This window comes from Elephantulus edwardii, unplaced genomic scaffold (genome assembly GCF_000299155.1).
Source record: "Elephantulus edwardii isolate Elephantulus edwardi_28Jun2011 unplaced genomic scaffold, EleEdw1.0 scaffold00005, whole genome shotgun sequence".
NCBI classification, from domain to species: Eukaryota; Metazoa; Chordata; class Mammalia; order Macroscelidea; family Macroscelididae; genus Elephantulus; species Elephantulus edwardii.
In genome coordinates, this window is record NW_006399755.1 from 6,559,779 (window position 1) to 6,576,451 (window position 16,673).

General features: G+C 41.4%; 1 protein-coding gene across 1 annotated transcript in view; it reads right to left on the reverse strand.

Moving 5' to 3' along the window:
• EPS15 (epidermal growth factor receptor pathway substrate 15) overlaps positions 1-16,447 on the reverse strand; it is a 193,335-nt gene extending 176,888 nt beyond the window's left edge. Inside the window, exon 1 of the mRNA XM_006879667.1 lies at positions 16,381-16,447. Within this exon, the coding sequence (XP_006879729.1) occupies positions 16,381-16,413 (33 nt within the window). The 5' untranslated portion in view covers positions 16,414-16,447. The remainder of the gene's footprint in view (positions 1-16,380) is intronic.
• Positions 16,448-16,673: the final 226 nt, after the last annotated feature.

Consider the following 16,673-nt stretch of genomic DNA (forward strand, 5'->3'; position numbering starts at 1 on the left):
ATCTGACAGCTTGTATCTTAAGCTTTCTTGGCTTCTGTGATTCCAAAAACGTAGACTGCTGACATTTTTTCTTTTGACCAGTGTCTCTTAAGTTTAGTTGTGCTGTCTCCAAGGGAAGGTGACGTGTCCTGTAGAACTCCTGTGTAGATTATGTTTTCCGCCAGAATTCCCTGGGTACCTTTGAAAGACGCCTCTTAGTTGTTATCTGAGGTGACTTCCTTGTGCACCACTTTCAGGCTTCCCTTCCGCCCAGGAGCACGCTTGTCACAGTTCCCAATCATACATTGGATCCCACAGCATCCATTCAGTGCCTCTATCATTCTCACTGCAGTCTGTTTATGCAGAACTAAAATCTACTTCAGAACAAGGGAAGCCTTCTTTGTAAAACAGGAATAACAGAACACTTGATTGTGCTTATGGGAAATTTATACTTGGACCAGGAAGCAATCCTCAGAACAAAGCAAGAAAATACTACAAGGTTCAAAATCAGGGGGGAAAAAAAAAGAAAATCAGGAAAGGAGTTTGTCAGGGATGCATTCTGTCACCATAATTTTTCAATCTAACTGCAGAATAGATCATTCCGGAAGCTAGACTTTATGAAGAGGAATGTGGCATCTAATGTTATGCAGATGTCACACTCTTCCTTGCTGAAACTCTGGAGGACCTGACGTGCTTGCTGAAGAATGTCAAGGACTATTGTCTTCAATATGGATTGAAATTCAACATCAAGAAGACAAAGATTCTCACTACTGGGCCAACTGGCAGCACCATGACAGATGGAGAAGAGATTAAGGTTGTTAACAATTACAGCTTGCTCTCGGCTCCACAATCAACACTCTTGGCACCAGCAGACAGGAAATCAAGATGACATGCACTGGGAAAATCTGCTGTCAGGGACCTCTCTAGAGTACTAAAATGCAATGATGTCAGTCTGGAGACTAAGGTGTGCCTGATACAGGCAGGTCATGGTCTGCACAATTACTTGCTATGCATCAGAGAGGTGGACAATGACTAAGGATGACAGAAGAAGAATCAATGCCTTTGAGTTGTCGTGTTGGAGAAGAGTCCTGAACATACCATGGACCTCCAAGAAAACAAATAGGTCTGTCTTGTAGAGGGTGGAACCAAGTTTCTGTGTGGAGACTAGGATTTTGAAGCTCAGTCTCACATAATTTGGGTACATGGCCAGGACGGATCAGTCCTTACAGAAGGACATTATGCTTGGAAGGGTGGAGGGACAGCACAGGAGAGGAACATCCCGGAGGAGATGGATTGATACAGTGACTGGGGCAATGGGGGTAGGTGTATTGGAATCAATGAGACTGGCTCCAGACAAGGAAGGGTTTAAAGCTGTTGTACACAGGGTCATTATGAGTTGCAGGTGACTCAACAGCACACAACAACGACGAACATGTCGAACACCTAGCATACTGGCAACACACAGGAGAAATTTACTAAATGTTTCCTAAATTAACATAGGAATAATAACAATTACGGAAGCATTTTTAATGCATTTAGGTTTTATATTTTTAATATACACATACCTATATAAAACTGTACCAAACCTACAGAATACAAAATAGAACAGAGTTACAAATAATATTTGGTATCAGTGATCTACAGTTTGGACCTCTATTTGGCTGCTAACCGAAAGGTTGGTAGTTTGAACTAACAAAGTGATCTAGAGAAGAAAGATACAACAGCTTTCATAAAGATTTACAGTCTTGGGAACCCTTGGGAGTTGGGAACCCTTGGGAGTAGTTCTAATCCAGTGAGTCCAAGTCAAATTGACAGTTATTTGTTTTAGGGATATCATTTATCTATCAAGATCCTAATTATTTGCAATTACCTTTTTTGCAGGATTTTTTACTAAGCAAAAGTATATGAATGTATGGGTCATAACAAGTTATAGCTAACACAGAGAAAAATGGGAATCCCAGAACACTTAATTGTGCTTATGCGAAATCTATACCTAGACCAAGAGGCTGTTGTGCAAACAGAGCAAGAGAATACTATGTGGTTTAAAATCAAGAAAGGAGTGTGTCAAGGTTATATTCTCTCTCCATACTTACTAAATCTGTATGGTGAGCCAAGTATTCGAGATGCTAGACTTTATGAAGAATGTGGCATCAAGATCGGAGGAAGACTCATCAATAACCTGCATTATGCAGATACCTTGCTTACTGAAAGTAAGGAGGACTTGAAGCACTTGTTGCAGAAGATCAAATTATACAGTCTTCAATATGGATTGCATCTCAATGTCAAGAAACCAAAAATTCTTACCACTGGACCTATAAGCAACATCATGATAGATGGATAAAAGATTGAAACTGTCAACAGCTTCTTCTTAATCGGATCCACACTCAACATCCTTGGTATCAGCAGTCAGGAATTCAGGAAACAGATTGCACTGGGAAAGTCTGCAGTCAGGGACCTCTCCAAATTACTGAGGAGTAATGACGTCAGTTTGAGGACTAAGGTGCTTCTGATTCATGACATGGTCTTTCTGACCACTTCCTATGCATCTAAGAGCTAGAGAATGAATAAGGATGACAGAAGAATTGATGTCTCTGAGCTGTGGTGTTGAAAGAAGAGTAGTGAACATCCCATGGACTGCCAAAAAGAGCAAATAGATATGTCTTTGAGAAAGTGCAGGCAGAGTACTCCTTGGAGGCCAAGATGATAAAGCTTCACCTCACATACTTCACACATGTTACTAAGAGAGGCTATCCCTTGGACAGGGACATCATGCTTAGGAAGGCAGAGGGTCGGTGAAGGAAAGGAGAACCCTCAAACAGGTGGAATGACACAGAATGCTCCTTAGAGGCAAAGGTGATAAAGTTTTGTCTCACATATTTTGTGCATGTTTTTAGGAGAGGCTATTTCTTTGAGGGGAACATCACGCTTTGAAAGATGGAGGGTCAGCAAAGGAAAAGACAACGCTCAATCAGATAGACTAATGCAGTGACTGCAGTGCTGGCTCAAGTATGTGTGAAATGATGAGGACAGCACAAAACAGGACAGGGTTCAGATCTGTTGTTCACAGGGCTGCTATGAGTCGTATTCAACTCAATGGTACCTAACAATAACAACAAATCTTAACAAGAGGAGACTGCCCATCTTTCTCTGAGACACTGGTAGATTCAAACTGCCAGAGAGGGTGGTACCTTTGGGTTAACAGTGAAACTCCCTAAGGACTAGGCCACCATAGCTTCCTTAACACAACTGTTGTTGTTAGGTCTCACTGAGTCAGAATCAATTGTAGCAGCTGGTGGATGGAGAGACTATGAACACTGCAATATAGGCTGAAAAGCCAAAGCAAAGGGAGGAAATTAAGAGGTCAAGGAGCTGAACAGAAACTTTCAAAGGACAGCTCGGGAAGACAAAGCAAAGTATTATAATGAAATGTGTAAGGAGCTGGAGTCAGAAAGTCAAAAGGAGGGATGAACTCACTAAGCATTTCTTAAGCTGAAGGAACTGAAGAACAAGTTTAAGCCTCAAGTTGTAATGCTTAAGGATGCTGAGGACAGGATGCTGAATGACCCAGGAAGCATCAAAATAAGATAGGAGTATAGAGGCACTATACTAAAACGAATTGGCTGATACAGAAAAACTTCATGAAAGAACATATGATCAAGAGCCTTTAGTGATGAAGGAAGAACAACAAGCTGCTCTGAAGAAAATGGCAAAAAGCAAAGTCCCAGGAATTGATGGAATGGAATTATCAACTGACATATTTCAGCAAACAGATGCTACCCGGGACACATTTATCAGGTTATGCCAAGAAATCTGGAGGACAACTACCTGGTCAACTGACTGGAAGAATCTAAATCTGTATTTATTCCCGTTCCAAAGAAAGGGGACCTGACAGAGTACAGAAATTATCACACAGCATCACTAATATTACACACAAGCAAGATCCTGCTGAAGATTATCCAAAGACAACTAGAATAGTACATCAGCAGAGAACTGCCAGATGTGCAGGCTAGGTTTAGAAAAGGCTGTAGTAGTTGGGACATCATAGCCAACATTAGATGATCTTGGGCCAAAGCTGAGAATACCAGAGGAATCTGTGTTTCCTTGACTATGCAAAGGCATTTGACTATGTGGATCACAACAAATTACAGATAACGCTGAGGAGAAAGGAAATCCAAGAACACTTAATTGTGCTCATGCAAAAACTATACTTGGACTAGGAAGCAGTAGTCAGAACAGAGCAGGAAAACATTACAGGGCTCAGGATCAGGAAAAGTTTGCATCAAGGATGCTTCCTATCTCTATACCTTTTCAATCTATATGCAGAACAGATCATTTGGAAGGCTAGACTTTGAGGAGGAATGTGGCATTAGGATTGGAAGAAGATTCATCAACAATCTATGTTATGCAGATGACACAACCTTTCTTGCTGAAACTGAGGAGGACCTTAAGTATTTTCTACAGAAAGTCAAGGATGGTAGTCTTCAATATGGACTGAAGCGCAATATCAAGAAGACAAAGATTCTCACCACTGGACCAACTGGCAACTTCATGATAGACAGAAAAGAGATTGAGATTGTTAACAATTTCAGATTGTTTGGTTCCAAACTAAACACTTTTGGCACAAGCAGTCAGGAAATCAAAAGATGAATTGCATTGGTAAAGTCAGCTGTCAAGGACCTCTGTAGAATCCTAAAGAGCAATGATATCAGTCTGGAGACTAAGATGTGCCCAATAAAGGCCATGGTCTTACAATTACTTAATATGCATCAGAGAGTTGGACAATAACTAAGGACAATAAAAGAATTGATGCCTTTCAATTGTGGTGTTGGAGAAGAGTGTTGAATACATTATGGACTGCCAGGAGAAGAAACAGGTCTTCCTGGTGACAGTGAAATCAAGTTGCTTTCTAAAGTCAAAGATTTTGACTCCATCTCACATACTCTGGGTATGTGGCCAGGAGGGACCAGTCCTTTCATGCTTGAAGGGTTAATAGAGGGATAAGGAACTCTGGTGCCCAAGTGGCAAGAAACTGTGCTGCAATGCCAAAGGCAGGCACACCGTTCGAATCCACTAGATGCTCCGCTGTAGATGGTGGGGCAATCTTCTCCAGTGCCAGTCGGATCAGATTCTACGGTACACAACAACAAAAAATAAAAAAGAAGAAAAAGAAAGAAAGGGTGGAGAGATAATGCAGGAGAGGAAGACCCAGGATGAGATAGAATGACTCAGCAACAGTTGAAGTGGGATTGGGTCTGCTGGAGTCAATGACATTGGCTCGGGATAGGGCAGAGTTCAGAACTGCTGTATATACAGACACAATGAGTCTCAGGAGACGCAAAAGCACGTAACAACATGGGATGGCAGTCCAAGTCCTTACTGCTAAGTCATCAGATCACAAACACACACACACACACCCACCCACACACCCACACCCATAAGTGAACTGTTCTGCTAGCTGAAAGGCCACACCACTCTGGCAATTTGAATCCAAATACCAAATGCTTTGTGTAAGAAAAATGGGACATTTTCCTGTGTGTTCACAGCCTACACAAACTCACTGGAGGGTATGCTATGGATCTGACTCGACAGTGGTGACTCTACTTTTAAAAAAACAAACAAAAAAACCTCTCACTGCTATCAAGTCAAAACTAACTCAAAGCTGACACTCCATAAGTTTTAAGGAGACTTGGCTCCATGGTCAACACTCTTGGCACCAGCAGCCAGGAAATTAAAAGGCGTATTGCCATGGGAAAGTCTGCTGTTAGGGACCTCGCCAAAGGACTGAAAAGCAATGGTGTCTCTCTGTAGACTAAAGTGCTATCACTTGTTATGCATCAGGGAGTTGGATAGTGACTAAGGAGGAAGAAGGAGAACTGATGCCTTTGAGCTGTGGTGCTGGAGAAGAGTATTGAGGGTACCATGGACTGCTAGGAAAACAAACAGATTTGTCCTGGAAAGGGTTAAGCCGGGCGGCTCCTTGGAGGCAAGGATTCTGAGGCTCCGTCTAACATACTTTGGACATGTTGTAAGGAGGGACCGGTCCTTGGAGAGGGATATCATGCTTGGGAGGGTGGAGGGACAGTGCAGGAGGGGAAGGCCCTCTATGAGGTGGATTGATTCAGTGACTAGGGTAATCGGGATGGGAGTGTCGGAGACAGTGCGACTGGCATAGGACAGAGCAGAGTTTAGGGCTGTTGTACATAGAGTCGCTATGAGTTGCAAGCCACTCGACGACACATAACAACAACATAAATCACACAGGAAGAGACTGCCCATCTTTCTCCCAGTTGAACCAGCTGACAGAAACGACATTTGAATTCTTTATATGGGGCAATTCTGTCATCCTGTAAACATTTGGCAAAGTTAGGATTTATTTTGATTGCCATTAACTATGGAAAGGGCTACTGCATCTTGTGGACAAGATTGCTGCTAAACACCACAATGCATAGGACAGCTCCAACAATAAAGAACTGTCTGTTCCCAAGAGTGCCAATGTTTAACAATACTAATACAAGTAACTCTGGTGATGTAATCATAAGGAACTGCACTGCTAATCCAAAGGAAGACAGTTCGAATCTACCAGTAGCTCCGCGGAAGAAAGATATCTTCTAGGAATTCATAGTCTCTAAGAAAATAATGGAGAGTTAGTATGAGGTGATTCTGCCATGATGGCACATAACAATATGTTGTTGTTGTTGCTGTGGTTATGTGCCATCAAGTTGCTTGCAACTCATAGCGATCCTTTGTACAACAGACCTGAAACCTGCTCTATCCTGTGCCAAACTTACCGTCTCTGGTACACCTACTCCCATTAACCCAGTCCAATCCATCTCACTGAGGGTCTTCCTCTCTTGCGCTATTCTTCCACCCTCCCAAGCATGATGTCCCTCTCCAAGGACTGGGCCTGCCTTGCAACATGTCCAAAGTATGTCAGAGGAAGCCTCAGAATCCTTGCCTCCAAGGAGCAGCCTGGTTTCACCCTCTCTCAGATGAACCTGTCTGTTCTGGTAGCAGTCTATGGTAGTCAGTATGCTTCTCCAGCACCATAGCTCAAAGGCATCAATTCTCCTTCTATCATCCCTAGTCAATATTGTAACACATTCTTCAATAAATTCTGTTCTTGTCCAGTGTCCTGGGTCAAATCTGTATTATTATTGAAGATTTACAAGGAATAAGTAGTTGGATTATCTCAGATACGAAATAATTCTGGTACTATTACATTCCCATTACAAAATCTCCAGCCTTAAGTGGGAGAAAGTAAGGTTTCTTTTTCCTTGTCTAACTTTATTCTATTTTTAAAAAACTTTAGAGATCCCAACTTTTACTTTGTTCATTATACTTTCAACTCATTTAAAAGTATTATTTTAAAAAAACAAGTTTTAAAAAGAAAAACTATGCCCTTTAGTCATCCTTTGACCCTGGAACAAAACTCACCCACTATGTATGGCTCAGTTTTCACCAAAGCAACAGGTAGGGAACACTGACCAATGTTATCAGGGAAGTGCTCACTCCTCAGAATAACAAACAATATAGGGCCAGTAGAAACACTTACTAAAGATTATCAAAAACTACATTCAATGAGTCAGATTTCAACATCAAAGAAAAAAAAATCCACACCATTGGGCCTATAGGCAACATTATGATATTGTTGTTTGCCGCTAAGTAGGAACGGATTCTTAGCTGGCCCACTAGCTATTATAGGCTGTAAATGAAGATGGAGGAGCATGCCTATCTTTCTCTCACAGGGTAGGTAGTGGGATTTGAACCACCTAACTTTGGGTTAGCAGCACTCCCTAACATCATGAAAGATGGAGAAAAGATTGAAGTTATCAATTCAATTATTCCATTTTATGTAGATCCACAATTAACACCCACGGTAACAGCAATCAAGAAAAAGAAAACATGTTGCATTGGGGAAATTTGCTATCCAGGACCTCTCTTCCCAAACTGCTGAAGAGCAAAGACATTAGTTTAAAGACTAAGATATACCTGATAGAAGCCAAGGCATTTTCACTTTCTTCCTATGCATCTGAAAGTTGGACAAGGAATAAGAAAACCATAAAAGAATTGATCTAAATTTGAACTGAGCCTTTGAATTATGGTGCTGGTGAAGAGTACTGAATATATCACGGACTGCTAAAAGAACAAATCTGTCTTTGAGGAAGTCCAACCACTCCTTACCAGCAAGGAGAATGAAACTACATCTCGTATACTCTGGCATTTTCTCAGGTGGGATCAGTCTTTGGAAAAAGAAATCATGCTAGGAAAGGTCAGAAAGAGGACAACCTTCAAGGAGATGGTACTAACTGTAACAATGAGCTCAAGCACAGGAAAGATCATGGTGATGGTGTAGGACAGAGTAAGGTTCTGATCTATTTATTGTGGACAGGGTTGCTATGAGTCAACAGCACCTAAGGATAGAAGGAGATGAGAATTACAGAGATAAAGTGAGAAAAGTATGATTACATTGTAATTTAACTGTTAGGAAAGAAAATGTATGTGAATGAGTGAATGAAAGCCCAATAGGCTTTATACATTTCCACAAAATATCACAATAAAGAACCTCACTTTTAATCTTTTGACTGTATTTCCAAGTCACCTGAAAGTATTATTTTATCACAAAGATAAATTTCTTCTACCAACAGCAAGGTTTACTTTTGTATAGAACACTCAAAAGTTCATGTGATAGAAAAGCACAGCGCATAAAACAGGGTATAAGACCAGCTTTTAACAAATTCTAAAACTACAAAAACAGCAAGAGAAAATTTCTATTTACTGAAAGTGACATATATGTCACATTAGTCCATATATCCTAACTACAGTGTGTCTAACAGATAAGGATAATTTCTTTCCATCATACAAACAAGTTACTAGGGATATCAGTTTAAGTAACTTGGACAAGATCACAAAGGTAGAATCAATGTTGTAGGTCTATTATTCTGCCTCTAGCACTACTTGGAAAAACAGATGGTCACTAACAGAAGAACATGACCCTCAAAGAGATGGACTGACACAGTGACTGCATCAATGGGCTTAAAACACAGTGGAGATTGTGAGGACAGCAGATGATAAGGCAAGGCTTTGATCTGTTGTAGCCAAGGGCACAGAGTTGCAGCTGATTGACAACACCTAACAAGAATCCTGAAGCTTGAAAATCCAAATTTGTCATAACCTCTAAGGGAAAAAAATTAATAAATTTAAATAAACAAAGCTTAACCAGTCCCACATAATACTTTAAATATGCCATAAACAAACATTTTAATGAATAAAGTAAAGGCACAGTTCCTAACTATACAGTACTTATAATAAGAATGATAAAAACACACATCTCCCCCCCAACAAACAAGTCAGGTGAAAGTCCTAAACAAGTTTATGAAAAAGGAGAACAAACAGATTATACAAAAAGAAAAATTTATATTCTTCCCTATACTTTGGACATGTTGTGAGGAGAGACCGGTCCTTAGAGAGGGACATCATGCTTGGGAGGGTAGAGGGACGGTGCAGGAGAGGAAGGCCCTCTATGAGGTAGATTGATTCAGTGTCTGGGATAATTGGGATGGGAGTGTCGGAGACAGTGCGATTGGCACAGGACAGAGCAGAGTTTAGGGCTGTTGTACAAAGGGTTGCTATGAGTCGCAGGCGACTCGACGGCACATAACAACAACAACAACCCATAATTACGGAAATGAATTAAAATGTTGTTGTTATTAGGTGTACACATGTGTACCCATCATTCCTCTAATGTGCCTTTTAATTTCCACTTCATCATTAAAACAACTCTAATCTCCTTGCTCCTGAAGCTTTCCCAGAGTTTATTTCCACAACTACACACAGTTTGGAATAGGTTCTTCAACTCTATGCTTACACTGTGATTTTTGCTCTGGTAGCATTAGTCCTTCTGTACAGAAGCAAGTCTGTTTGTAGTTATTTTTCCATTGACTAGGCCTTATTTTTTTATATTTCCAGTACCTACACAGTACTTGGTAAGTAAGTAATTGGTGGTGTTAGGTGACGTCTGGTCGAGTACAACTCATAGCATCCCTATGAGCAGCCAACCCAACCCTGCCCTATCCTGTGCCATCTTCATTATATCTGACAGACTAGAACCCAATGCTGAAGTCACCATGTTAATCTAGTTTATTGAACATCCTCCTCTCCTTCAGTGACCCTCCACCTTTCCAAGCACAATGTCTCTTTCCAAGGAATAGCCTCACTTAGCTCCATTTTCAATGTATGAAAGATGAAGCTTCCCTACCTTTGTCTCCAAAAAAGTACACATTAAAATATCTTTCTTATATATCAGATAGGGAGTTCTGATGGTTTATTGGGTAAGGATCCGAGCTGTCACCCAAAAGATGCATAGTTCAAATCCACCAGATGCTCTGCAGGAGAAAGATGACCAGTGTCCTCCCATGCAATTTACTCCCTCTGAAAACCTACTGAGTCGACTATAAGTCGGTTCTGACTCAACAGCAAATAGCAATAATGATATGCATCAGATAAAAAACAAAAAGTTTTAGAATACCTCAAAAACAGATAATGATACAGAGTTTTGAAAAGGATGTCAAACGTTGTTGGTACAATCTTTCTCGAAGCAAATTAGCAGCTCCCTCTCACACTAGGCATGTTATGAGGGGTCAGTCCTTGGAAAAGGGCATCATGCTTAGAAAGGTAGAGAATGAGTGAAATAGAGGAAGACCCTCAATGAGATGAACTGAGACAGTGACTGAAACAATGGGCTCAAGTATATTAGAGACTGTGAGAATGGCAAAGCATAGGACAGGCTCACATCTGTTGTTTAACAGGGGCTGCCATCAGTCACACTTGATTCAATGGTGTATAAGAATATCCAAATTCAAAATATTCTTTGGCCCTGCAATTAGATGCACTAGTAAATCATCTATATACTTACTTAAATATGAAGACAGAAGTATCATTGGAATTTTTTGGATGATAATAATAAAAGAATCAGAGGGAAAGTAATGTCCATCAGTATGTGTTTAATTAAGTAAATAAATTATAGTGTATCCTTTTGAGTGAATATGCCCAAATTTTAAAAATAGTAAGACGGTTACATGCCGGTATGTAACAATCTCCAAAATCAATTTAGCACCAAGTAAATAAGAAGCTGTGAAAAAATACATTGTTGTGTTGTTGTTATGTGCTGTCGAGTCGCTTGTGACTCATAGGGACCCTATGTACAACAGCCCTAAACTCCGCTCTGTCCTGTGCCAATCGCACTGTCTCTGACACTCCCATCCCAATTATCCCAGTCACTACACATATATGATTCTATAAATATATATTTTATATTTATACAAAACATCATACCACCACCCGTGGCTATCAACGGTCATGCTAAGTGTGTGTATTAGAATAGAACTGGTCCCTCTACATACACACACATATTTGCATATACACAGTTATTACTGGAAATACATACAATAAACAGGCAAAAATGGCTGCATGGCTGTCTACGGGAAAGAACTGCAAACTACAGCAGAAAAATTTGTCCTTTATTTTTTTTAAAAAGGGTCTATGCTGGCTCTTTAATTTACCAACTATAAAATTTAAGTCACAAATTCTGTATCTTCTAACATGAAATGATTATTTAAAATATTAGCTAACTCCCTTGCTGGAATGTAAATTCCATTGGGGCGAGAACTGTTAACAGTTTTGTTTACCAATGTGTCTGCCTAGATAATCCCTATCACATATTGAATAATCAAAAAATAGCTGTTAAATGAATTTTAAATTAAGAAAACAGTGGCCTAAGGAATCAACCTAATGCTGTAAAATTGGCAGAGCTCGGACTAAAAGTAAAGATTCACTACTCTTGTGTTCCATCATCTCTAGAAACTAAGACATGATAATTTAGTTTGGTTATTTAGGGGTTGGAGAACTAGAGAAGTATTTTGCCAGGCAAAATAAGTGGAAAAAGGCATAAATTTAAAAATCTGTCATATTTTTCCCAAACTGTCAGTTTGTTTCATTGATAAGGGCAAAGAATTATAAAAATACAATTCCTGCACATTGCCTACACATAACAGGTACTTAAGAAATATTTGTTGAATGAAAAAACTTGTTTCCACATCATTTATTATCTTGTGACCAGGGAAACTGACTTAAATGTCTGTTAATCTTCCTGTTACACAGTCCTTTAGTATTTTCAGTCTCTCATACAATTATGTAAGACTTGACAGAAAACAAACATTCACTAATCAATTCCCTGCAGATAAGAAAGGAGATAAAGAGATGAACTAAAAGATGTTCCTGGCTGGAGGATCTCTCACACAATATGCCTATGTGTAAGTACTGGGCAGAGGGCAATACAGGCACATCAATAATGAATATGAAATCAAGTTGTACTGTTATTGAAATTTATTTGTGTCTCAAATAAATGAAACAAATTTTTTACAATCACAAATTAAATTTTAAAATTAATAAATTTATAAAGTTTATTGTTAATAGGAAGTACATTAGAATGGATCAATAGGGAATATTTTTTTGTTCCACACCTTTAGAATATACCTTTTCTTTTACTGTTGCATGCCACTGAGTCAATCAGGACTCTGATCCTAGACTACGTAAACTAATCAAACAGTTTTCAAACTGTAACCTTTACTCTGGTGGTATAATGGCAAGAAGCTGAGCTGCAGTCCTGGAGGCACACAGTTCGAGGCTCCATGGGAGAATAGGCCATCTATTACCGTGCAATGAATTGCCTCTGAAAACCTGCCAGAGAGTCAGCTATGAGTAGGTTCCAACTCTACTGTACACAACAATCACAACAACAATCTTTACAAGTGCAGATAACTTTTTCTCCTTTGGAACAGCTGATTGGTTTGAAATGCCCACCTTTCAGTTAGTAGGCATTAATTAGATCACTGCACATTATTGTCTTTTTTTCTTCTTGTGTGGCATCGAGTCGGATCTGACTAGCACAGGAGATTGCTCCTCTTTCTCCAGTGGAGCATCTAGTGGATTCGAACTGTGTATCTTCAGGATTGCAGCGTAGCTTGGCCACCAGAGCTCTCTACAGTTTTGTCTTTTAATTGTCTTAAAAGTAAAATATTATCTACAACCAGGAGAGGAAAATATAGATGAATGGGACCCTCAGAATCAAATCCCTATGCACATCCAAAAACTTCTCCAACAGGAAAGAAAAGGAAGCCACATACTGGAAAAAATACTTGGTAATGACATGTCAGATGAGTTATATCTAGAATTTGTAAAATACTTGAGCACCACAATAAGATAAAGGAAAACAACTCAAGTGAAAAATGGGCACAGGATATGAACAGACACTTCACCAAAGATGACATTCAGATGGCAAACAAACACATAAAGAAATGTTCAAAATCCCTAGCTCTAAGAGAGATGCAAATCAAAACAAGTATAAGATATCATCTCACCCCAGTCAGAATAGCAAAATTTAACAGAACAGCAAGCAACAAATGCTGGTAAGGTTGTGGAGAAACTAGAACCCTATTCACTGATGGTGGGAGTGTAAAATGGTGCAACCACTATGGAAAGTTGTATGGCGCTTTCTCAAAAAGTTGCAAATAGAAACACCATTTGACCCAGCAATTCCACTACTGGGAATATACCCCAAAGAAACCATAACTGCCACCCAAGCAGATATATGTACACCCATGTCTATCACAGCTTTGTTCACAATAGCAAAGAGTTGGAAACAACCTAAGTGCCCATCAGCAAATGAATGGATAGAGAGGCTGTGGTATATTCACACGCGAATACCATGCTGCATTGAAAAACAGGAACTCATGAAGTATCTTACAAAATGTCCCTTGAGGACATTATGCTGAGTGAAATATCTCAGTCACAGAAGGACAAATACTGCATAGTGCCACTGTTGTAAAACAGGACTGACAAAGAGCTTGGGGGGAGAGTGAGAAAGATGGGATAAATTATGTATACTGCACTGAAACAGATGAGGGTTAGAATTGTTTAAAAGGGATATGTGATTAGGTATTATTGTCCTGACAGAAGTCCAGAACGAAGGCTGCATAATGTAGTGGACTTGGGGGGAGGGACTGTATAACAATTTTTCTTTTACTTCTCAAAGAGAAGAGTGAACTGGGGGAGAGGTTGGGCAGGGAGAAAAGTGAAACAATGAATGAATGGAAATCTAAAGTCTCTGTAAACATTCATGAAAATTAATAAAAATAAAAATTTAAAAAAGTAAAATATTCTAAATTGACTTACTTGAATCACCAATATAAATGAATCATCAAAGCATATCTCTTCATCAGGAGACACTAAGACAGTATTTACTCCTGACTCTGTATTTATTGAGTGTACATTATAAATAATAACCACAAGAATATATTTCAATTACTTATGGGACTAAAAACTGACATGACGACAATCTCTAAGGGATAAATGATAAAAAATAGAAACTAAATGCACAGTGTAACTCTGAAAATAACATAACGCCTCAAGTAGAAGCAATTCTAGAAAAGTCTTCAAATGAACTAAACTATCAGAGCGGAAAACTCATGCCAGAACTGGCCAGCAGACCCAGAGTAACAGCCTGCCAACAGGGATCTTGTTTAATTCAAGTCATTAACTAGACTCACAGAAAGTTAACACCCAGAAATCAACATTGCCATTTAAATTTAAGTTTCCAGAGGGCTCTTCCAAAGAAATTCACAACCAAGAGTCCAGGTAATAAAGAACTCTTCTCTCTTACCTGCTTGTCAAAACAGAGCACTACCAATTCAAGTGGGAAATAAACAGGTTTTACTTAAGAGACTGAGTAACTCTTATAAACAGAAGTTGGTTATTTCACTTGAGGCACATCTCACTTGTGGGAAAAAGACTTTTTCAAAATTCTGTTTTAGAAAGAAACACATAATTTCTTTTTTTTTTTTTTTCATTTTCCACCATTTACTCTTGTTATCAAAAACAGTTCAACTCTTCTTGCAAAACAAAAACAAAATAGTACATACTGGACACATACATCACATTTTTCTTCCTAAGAAACACAAAATTTCTTGATCCTAGCCCAGAAGAGTAAAAAAAATTATCTGTGTTAAAACCTAATAAATTAAACTGAATTCACAGCTGTCAAGTAGGAACAGACTCAAAGCTGAACCTTCAGTGGGTTTTCTGAAGCTAAATCACATGGGATATTGTCCATTTTTCTTCAATGGAGTTGCTGGTAGATTTCAACCACTAGAAAGGTCCCTATGGACTACACCACCAGAACGCCCTTAAAGTCTTATAGGCACTGTTACATAGAGGCCAAAGGTGGGCGAAGATTCCACTGTGCATGCAGGAAGACTAGGACAGGCCCAGATCTGGACGCACGTGGTCACCAAGCCTGCAGAAAAGAGGCTAAAGAGATGAAAATGGGGTGAGTTTGAAGCAGCGAAGTTTCGGGGTACTAGCCAGCGCCTGGCACCTCATCATCTTGGGAAAGTTTATAATTGGCTTTGTTTGCAGAGAGGACGGAACCTGGCTGATACTATGTTTACTGTGAAGCCAGAGGACTGGACTCTAAAAGAAGCAAAAACGGCAAGAGGTGGGATCTTGAGAACAAGTTTTGGTGACGATCTCCCAGGAAAAGTGATCTTTTGGGGTTGTTCCACGCACTAAGGTCTTTCCCTATTAACTGGCTGGAGCAACGGTTAAGTGAGAGCCCACCGGGTAGGAGAGGAAGTAGGAAAAGACTGAAAAAGGGGAGGGGGGCGGTGTCCCTGACCTAGAAAGAAGGCGGCAGAGGAAGAAGCTGACTTCAGGAAAGCATTAGCAAGGTGAGTAGCCCTTCAGGAGGAAGAGGTTTATTGGCAAGTCGGGCTGCCTGAGCACACTGCTGCGGAGAGGAGGGCTTTCGCTGAACCTAGGTGGGAAAAGGTCGATTTCGAGGGGGCAGACGGGTTTCCCGGGGCCGCAGGGCGTCGGGCTGGGCTGGGGACGGTAACCTGGGGAGGCGCGCCGCCCCGCCGAGCTTCCTGCGGGACAAGGGCTGAGCCCGCGCGGGGGGCTGATCCGGAGCTCACGGCGAGCTCACCTGAAGGTGCGTCTGGCCCTGAAAGACGAAAACTTCCTGTGTGACTGAGCTGACTGGGTGCGAAGGGCTGAGCAGAGGCAGCGGGACAGTCCACTCGGCGGAGGCCGGGGGGCACGGGGCGGGGCCTGGGGTGCCGCCGGCCCGGGGCGGGTCCCGGCTCCCACACTGGAGCTGCCGGCCCGGGATGGAGGGCGCCCTCCCCCAGTCACTCACAAGCTCACACACGCCGGCCACTGGCCCGCAAGCAGGGGAAAAGCTAAGGTCGCCGAGCCTTAGGACGGCGAAGGGAGGGCCCAGGCCAGGAGCCGCGCACCGACGGCGCACTGGCCGGCCAAGCTCGGCGGATGGGCGGGCGGCGTTACCTGTGTCAGAGAGAGCTGGGCCACCGCAGCCATGGTGTTTCCATCATGCACAGGAGGGGAAGGAAGGACGGGCCGACGGGGGCTCGGGGCGGAGAGAAGGCGGAGGGAGCGGCCGGAGGCGAGGCCCGGGCGGGCGTCTCCCCCAACTTCGACAACTTCCCTCCTCACGCCCGCCCCGCCCCGCCTGGCCACGCCCGCCCGGCGCTAGCAGCGGCAGCACCCAAACGTCGGCACCGGAATTTACGCTTCCGGATCGGAGCTCAAGCTTGGGGCCCCCCTGGGAAAACCCGGTA